This window comes from Amphiura filiformis, chromosome 1, assembly GCF_039555335.1.
Source record: "Amphiura filiformis chromosome 1, Afil_fr2py, whole genome shotgun sequence".
Lineage (NCBI taxonomy): Eukaryota > Metazoa > Echinodermata > Ophiuroidea > Amphilepidida > Amphiuridae > Amphiura > Amphiura filiformis.
The window spans coordinates 98,158,637-98,167,473 of record NC_092628.1 but is presented as its reverse complement, the minus strand read 5'-3'; the positions used below and the strand labels follow the sequence as shown (position 1 = coordinate 98,167,473).

Below are 8,837 nucleotides of genomic sequence, written 5' to 3'. Positions count from 1 at the left end.
TCCCATAAGCCCATTCATCACCTCATGAATACGCGATGTGTGTAAATATCCATTATACGCGGACGCAAATGCAGGTTATTGAAAAAGTACAATGACCGCGTTTCGTGACGTAACTAAAAGTACACTTTACAATGACCGCGTTGCGTTGTGTGACGTGATGCAGTCGAAAATTTACGCGGACGCTAGCCGCCGTATTTGTACATCGCATGATTGCGCGCTAGTTTGATTGATCGCTAGTGGGGCAAACAGGAAAAACAAAAGATACAGTTAAATTGTATTTTGTTTTGAAAACTAAAAGAAGAAAATGCGACGTAAATGGAATTAATGAATGAGGTTATGAATGAGGTTAATCAGTTATTTTTCGGGCATTGTGAAAAATCTATTGTGCTTTGGACCTCGGAATATCCCTCGGGTCCAAAACTCAGATATTTCACAGTACCTTAAAACAACGGATGCGCAGTCATTAACCTCTAATTGTGTCAAGCAGGACCACCACCGACAAGGTGTGGGGTGGTAACGTGGGTAACGCAACCCGGTCCCTAAAGAAAATATTCAGTGTTTTACTTAAAAGTATATATATTTTAAGTTCGCATTTGTGCAGATTTTACACCGTCACACAACATTTCTTTATTGTTATGCTAATGTTATTTTCTGCAAATAATGGAATTTTTATGTAAATAATGTAATCATATAAGCTTTCGTACTATCACACAGTTTTCTCTCTCTGGCTTTCAGAATTTTGAGTGCTCAAGGACATGCTTTCCACAGATGAGTGAACACTACAAGCTATTCGCCGTCGAAGTGATGTAATAATCGGATTAACTACCATAGCAATAGTCTAAAAAACAATTTTTGAATATACAGCGCTGCACTGGTACGTTCACGCGGTACCTCTGCTTTGAACCATATCAAGCTGATCACTCGCACCTGTAAGATTAGTATATTTAAACTTTAAATTTAAATTTAAGGACCAGTATTGTATTGTATTCAATCTATGATTGCAGACATACACATGTGTAACCTGCTTGTATGCAACGCGATACATTCAAAAATTGTTTTACCTTATTGCTATGGTCATTATGGTAGTTAATCCGATTATTACGTCACTTTGACAACGAAAATGTAATTATTTTAAACAATAATTTAATGTTTTGTTCGGTGGTTTTTGAGTTATTTAAAGAAAAACAAAGATTGCCTTAAATTGAAATACACATTCCCACCCCAACAGCCTGGTTGCATCTTCTTGGTTGTTTTTCAGAAAATCAGAATACAAATATATTATGTACGTATGTAAATCGGTATGTCGCGATTAAAGAATAGATCGAGTAAAAGTAGCTGCTTTATCGCTTATTTTGATAACTTGTTAAAGATATTATTGAAGATACACGTAGAATATCATCCTAATCAAGCGAAGTATGTTACTGACACCAAGCATAAGGATACACAGTAGCCAAACTGTGAAGGTCGTGACATCAATAGCCTCAAGAAGATATCATCAAGTTCAGTGACAGTGGCAATATTCATAAACACACTTAACTGTACTTTTTCCGATGATTTACCTTAAATCTGTATTTAAGTGTTTCTCTAAAAAGTAATTCCCGTTAAGGTCACCCCTCAAATAACTTTCACCTGTTACATTTCCCATCCCCATCCCAACAGCCTGGTTGCATCTTCTTGGTTGTTTTTCAGAAAATCAGAATACAAAATATTATGTACTTTATATGTAAGTTTATGCTTTAAAAGAGGCACTTTAAAGGGGCACCACCTGGCCATGTAAATTAGGTTTTGTGTTTATTTTTTTGCTTGTCAACCTATGTGTCCCATATAGCGACTTCCTCCCATAAGCCCATTCATCACCTCATGAATACGCGATGTGTGTAAATATCCATTATACGCGGACGCAAATGCAGGTTATTGAAAAGTACAATGACCGCGTTTCGTGACGTAACTAAAAGTACACTTTACACATGACCGCGTTGCGTTGTGTGACGTGATGCAGTCGAAAATTTACGCGGACGCTAGCCGCCGTATTTGTACATCGCATGATTGCGCGCTAGTTTGATTGATCGCTAGTGGGGCAAACAGGAAAAAACAAAAGATACAGTTAAATTGTATTTTGTTTTGAAAACTAAAAGAAGAAAATGCGACGTAAATGGAATTAATGAATGAGGTTATGAATGAGGTTAATCAGTTATTTTTCGGGCATTGTGAAAAATCTATTGTGCTTTGGACCTCGGAATATCCCTCGGGTCCAAAACTCAGATATTTCACAGTACCTTAAAACAACGGATGCGCAGTCATTAACCTCTAATTGTGTCAAGCAGGACCACCACCGACAAGGTGTGGGGTGGTAACGTGGGTAACGCAACCCGGTCCCTAAAGAAAATATTCAGTGTTTTACTTAAAAGTATATATATTTTAAGTTCGCATTTGTGCAGATTTTACACCGTCACACAACATTTCTTTATTGTTATGCTAATGTTATTTTCTGCAAATAATGGAATTTTTATGTAAATAATGTAATCATATAAGCTTTCGTACTATCACACAGTTTTCTCTCTCTGGCTTTCAGAATTTTGAGTGCTCAAGGACATGCTTTCCACAGATGAGTGAACACTACAAGCTATTCGCCGTCGAAGTGATGTAATAATCGGATTAACTACCATAGCAATAGTCTAAAAAACAATTTTTGAATATACAGCGCTGCACTGGTACGTTCACGCGGTACCTCTGCTTTGAACCATATCAAGCTGATCACTCGCACCTGTAAGATTAGTATATTTAAACTTTAAATTTAAATTTAAGGACCAGTATTGTATTGTATTCAATCTATGATTGCAGACATACACATGTGTAACCTGCTTGTATGCAACGCGAAAAAAAAAAAAATTGTTTTACCTTATTGCTATGGTCATTATGGTAGTTAATCCGATTATTACGTCACTTTGACAACGAAAATGTAATTATTTTAAACAATAATTTAATGTTTTGTTCGGTGGTTTTTGAGTTATTTAAAGAAAAACAAAGATTGCCTTAAATTGAAATACACTAAGGATAAATCAGATGAACGTTGATAACCAGTGTTGTGTACTTTTGGCAGCTCTCTTTCGGCAGAATAAAACCAGGTCGCGAATATAATCTTTTATAGCTTTAAGCTTAGTCTTTGAACGTTGAAAATTTTGTATGTTGGCCCCCTCATTCAATTATCATGGCTAATGTATCATCAAACCCTATGGAATAAAGAAAAGCACAATCTCAGTTACAACGGCTATGGTATATATTCGGTTACGGTAGTTCTTCCAGATTTGTCACAAAACGGGTCATAAAAGCTTTACTCCTTCAGACCTGCCTTAACAAGTTAGAATATATTAATAAATGACAAATATAACAACTATTGATTTTAAATATTTATTGTGGAATATCTCAGAATTCCAGTCGAAGTATTGACCAAGTTTTACATATAAGCTGGTGTCGAATTGTGAAAATTCTCTGTATTCTAAGCATAGCTTATCCTTTTCCGGCAGCATTAGATAAGAGTATATGTAGTTCAGATATATAAATAACAGTGTACCTTTAAATTCAACTTAGACAAACTTCAACTGGAAGAATCCTATATGAGAAACACACACGAAGACGAAGAATAATTGGATACTGGCATTTTCGCTTCTTTATAGAAGTTTGTTCTACAAAATCTGTGTTTGATTTAAATTGATAATTGAACGATGAATTCTTAGTTCATTCATAATTTATACCATGGTATTAGTAAACTTATGGCTTGTGCTGGTATGGAGATAGAAATATAAACTTAACTGACATCTAAGGTGATAAGTAATATGCTACGATTTCTATCGCAAACATGTGCCTCAGCGCACGTAAGACGATAATGTAGCTAAACAATGTTGATGACCTCTGTATCGTCCTCATGATCATCGTCACTAAATTTCTCATCAGAATTTAATGATGAGATTTAAAAGAGTTCTCTTAATGAGTTCTAAAGCCATAAGAAACCTTTGTGAGTCAATTTCATGATCATTTATTATGTGCTACTGACATTGTAGAAAATAAGGTTGTGTCTGGTGACATTTTCATACATTATGGAGAATTCATCATGTTTAAGGTATCCCACTATTACGTATTCTAAAATCTACATGTTTAATTACCACAAATAAATATGCCAGGAAGGGTTTCCTATTTGTTAAAATACCAGAACACATATCAATTGTAATACATAATACCAGAACACACTGACCAATAATGTAATATGAAATACCAGAACACATATCTATTGTAGTATGATATACCAGAACACACCGACTGCTCAGTGCCAGAAGTGGGTAAGTCCTGTGAACATTTAACAATTTACACACAGTATAATACTCATCTTCACACATGGCAGATGGCAGCTACACATGGATTGCACCTACCGACTTCTTGCACTGAGTAGTCGACATCTCAGCAAACACAAAACGTTTTCGACATAATTCGGAAAAGGTTATAAAAGGTTGTCAGAAAACGTTTAAATGTCGGGTTATAATAGAGGGTACATTAATGGTATAAAACGTTTTCATAACATTACATAACATTTGTTGGTAATTTACTGCACAGCAAACACAAATGTTTTACAGAAAACATTTAAATGTCGGGTTATATAAAGGGTATAAAATCGTTTTTTTAAATATCATTCCAAAAACATTGTTGAAAACTTGGTACAAATCATTCTGAACAGAATGTTATTTTGGGGTTGAAAAAATGTTTGCCCAAAATATTTACAATAACGTTTTTAAAATGTTTTCACGACCTTTATATAACCCGACATTTAAATGTTATTAAAACGTTTTGTAAAAAACATTTTAAGAACATTTCTGTGTTTGCTGGGTGTAAATATTTTAACATAATGTTATTTAAGTGTTGACAAAATATTTGGCCAAATTGTTTGCAAAAATAGTTTACAATGACATTTCGAAAACATTTTAAAAATATTGTTGTAGTGTGTTTTCATACAAAACGTTTAAAACGATTTCATAACCTTTATATAACCCGACATTTTAATGTTATTAAAACGTTTTTACCTAAGCCAAAAACCAAAATATAACTTATTTAAAACGTTTTAAAAACGTTTTTGTGTTTGCTGGGATGACAATAGTGTGAAATACAAGAACACATATCAATTGTAGTATTGTCAAAATTGTGATATACTTTAAGAAATACGATTGCTTACGTAACTATAATATTAAGTAATCTTACGAATACAAATATTTTCTAAGTACTTGTAAACCATTCCTAAACATTTGACGAATACTGCCACAAGTGGAAAGTTAATATGTTTAAATTCACAACAATTGTGACTGATATGATTACACTCGTCGTTTTGGCACCATTCATTGATATAAACTGATTTAGTGTATTTAATGCATAGAAAAATAGATGGGCAGCAATCCGTTACAAGAAACGACTTTTCACGATTAGTATGGGTACAGAGGTCCATACACGTTCAATTTTATTGGGCAATATCATATTCCCTAGATACAACAGTACACAAGACATTGTACACTGTACACACGATCATTAATAGTGCATAGATTTTGTATCTGGGGTCTTTGATATTGTCCAATAAATTTGAACGTGTATGGGCCGCTTAATTATTTTGGGTAAAACTCTTTTGGTCTTTCGTGCTTTTTCTTATTTTGCGTATAAAATGTTGGCCCACTGATTCAGAAAGAAAATTGTGGTTTGTTGAATGATTCATTTCTACTAAGAAAGTCTGACTTAAGATTCATTATAAATTATATGATAAACGCGTATAGACAAACATGCTTTGGTCATTAAGCTTTGGTGAAATATAACAATGCTGCTATATACTGTTATAGAAATAAAAGATTGAAATTTTCGATACATTTATCTCATTTAAATAGACTGCACTTCAAAAAGATATATAAAATGGTGTTTTCAAGATCACTTATTAAACAATTAAGCATATAACCCTAAGGTGTTTGCAGCGAAACAATATGATTAAAGATGTGTGACTAGATCGACAGCCTCATTCCCCGCCCACTTTTTCTTATCAAAATGTTTGATTTTTGAATCAGAAGAAAGCTCATATTTTTCTCATAATCCCGATGAAATGTGAGGCCTCAAATATAACTGATAGCCTCATTCCAGTAGTGTATACCACACATACATAGACTTATCGTTCTATGGGCCGTTGTGAAACACGTTTTTGCTTCTAATCACTAGTGCAATTTACCTCACAACTTTGGAATCAGATTATTTTGGTACAAGCCTCAATTTGAGGTACAAAACACAATATGAAAAAGTCTGACCATGTCCCTTTAAAGGTTGATTAATAAAGTAGTGTACTCATTTTGCCAAAGCAGACCAACTCAGATTTACAATGCTCGTTCTTAAAAGAATGTTACGTGAAAACTTGAAACAATGTCTATATAATACACCTTTTGTATCTCAATAGAGTTTTTCTTTGGTCAAATGAGTTTACATTCGTCGAATGACTTTCATCGTGAAAGCATTTGGATGAGTGGTAAGTCCATGTACAGCTTTGGTGCTTGGAAGCTCTCCATCAGCAGCTTTGAAGTTGCATTGGTGTAGCAGTGTTGTCATGTAGATGAACAGTTCCATTCGAGCGATTTCGGACCCTAAACATCGACGTCTGCCAGCGCTGAAGGGTAAAAACGATTCCGTCTTCGAAGGATCAATCCGCGATCCATCTGCGATCAAGAATCGATCTGGATTAAAGTCTTCTGGTTTGTCCCATTTAGTTGAGTCATAGTTCGCAGAATAGAGATTGACAAACACTACGGTATCTTTGGGAATGAAGAAGTCACAAAGATTAGTGTCTCTGGTAGTGCTATGTGGAATTGTAAAGGGTAGTACGGAGGAATGGCGTAAGACTTCTAAAATGAAGGCTTCTGTAAACGGCAGATGTCCGCGATCGCTGAGATTAGGTACTCGTTCACGACCAACTATCTCATCAATTTCGTCTTGTATCTGCTTCTGGATATCTTGGTGCAGTATAAGATACAGCAGCATCCAATGCAGCGTTGATGATACCGTATCAAACCCAGCTCCAAAGAGATCATACACAGTACATTGTAAGATCTCTCGAGTTAAATTTAAGCGTTCAAGCTCTTCTGGATCTCGTCGTTTACTGGCCGAGATAATAAAGTCCAACATGTCTTTCTCCGAGCCATCTTCGTAATGTTGGTTGTGCTCTTCGATGGATGACCCAAACCAATCCTTAAAATTGGTTAAAACACGTCGAAGATTCTGCATTGTCCTACTGGGCAGATACCGCAACCAGGGCATAAAATCTACCGGATTACCAGCACCAGCTGCTGTATTGAAATCATCGCTCATTTCTAGAAATCCCAACAGTTTTGGATCATCCAACTCGTGCCTTGTACCAAGAATAAAGGAGCACATAATGTTGCTAACTGATAGTCTCAGAGTTGTTGTAGGATCTAACACATTCTCACCTTCGTTATTGTTGCTCCAATGATCAACTAAATATTGAACTTCTTGAGAAACCTTAGTCTCAATAGCCGAAGACTGCCTACCAGATGCAAAATGTCTCATTGTACTCTCTGCGAGCTTTCGATGCAGTTTCCACCCAGTGCTATAGTTGGAAAAAGTCATACTTCCACCAAGAATCTCTTTCATGGTCTCAAAAGATGTGAAATCTGGGCGTCCGGCAAAATCAATGGATTGCCGTACAAGAGCTTGTCGGATTGTGTCCACGCCGTTAAGGACGACGATTGGTCGACTACCGATCCGGATTTGATACACATTGCCATATTTTTGTGCGAGTTGGGCAAGATCAACATGAGGAGCTTCTCCAAGGTCCAAGATGTTACCAAGTAAAGGGAGTCCTCTTGGACCTGGTAATGGCTTCCCCTTTTCTTGCTGCATCATAGCAAAATGTTCCAAGTTTTTTCCTTAAGAAAGCTATGGTATATGTCCAAGAGAAATTTCAATTGCAACTTTCTTTGAAATCGAAAGTGATTTCTGTACGCAATGCATACGATATACGTCCTCCTTTCACAGAATCATATATCCCTGGAGCGAGTGAGACGGTTGATTTAATCAGTTGATAGAAGATAACTTGTTCATACACACAAAAGTCATAACATTCATACTCCACTCAAAATCTGTTAACATTAGCTTTCACCTTTTGGCACCCGTAGATATCATCACCAATTCACTCCGAGACCGGCACCCACAAAGTAAGTGAAAAAGAAGATGCGTGCTGGGTTTTTATTTCGCATCATCGCACCGATTCCTCGTCTAAAGCGATCACGCATGGGTGACTGACACGCAAATTCTCTAGCTGGCTTATTAAGTAAGTAGTCCTTCATCAAGCGAGGGTAAGTTTGCGTTTACTCGCCGTTGGCTACTGACCTGCCAATCAAAACCAAAGAGGGCTTCGTCCTTTTAGTTTTTAACGCAAAAAGTTTTAAGCCCTCCTCTCTGTTGTGTTTCCCACACGTATGGAACATCAAGGAAGGCGTGGCTTAGAAACAGCGCATGTCAAAAGCACTGCTGGTTTCGTCATACTTAAAACACAGGAGCAGTATAGTTTCACATATCAAACTCAACTGCAGGCTGTTTATTGGTGTTATATAAACAGCGGTTCTTGTTTCGCAAAATTGGTTCCCAATCGGTTTGCGTCACAGGGCAAGGCACGTTTTAATGTAATACACGATATCAGAGGTTGGCCTACATACTGTAAATTCGACCAATCTTTTTTAGATTGTACTTTGGTCTAGCTTTGAATTATCGAATTTGATATCCAGCCAAATTTGTTTGAAAATGGAATTAGAGAC

At 36.1% G+C, this 8,837-nt stretch overlaps 1 protein-coding gene across 1 annotated transcript; it reads right to left on the bottom strand.

The window, feature by feature from the left end:
- Positions 1-3,394: 3,394 nt before the first annotated feature.
- LOC140159568 (cytochrome P450 1A1-like) lies at positions 3,395-8,420 on the bottom strand. Its single transcript, XM_072183063.1, has one exon. The coding sequence runs from the start codon at positions 7,924-7,926 to the stop codon at positions 6,490-6,492; it is 1,437 nt and encodes a 478-aa protein (XP_072039164.1). The 5' UTR covers positions 7,927-8,420; the 3' UTR covers positions 3,395-6,489.
- Positions 8,421-8,837: the final 417 nt, after the last annotated feature.

Excerpts from the sequence above, each read along its gene's own strand:
- LOC140159568 (XM_072183063.1), bottom strand. The coding sequence starts at position 7,926 with ATGATGCAGCAAGAAAAGGGGAAGCCATTACCAGGTCCAAGAGGACTC.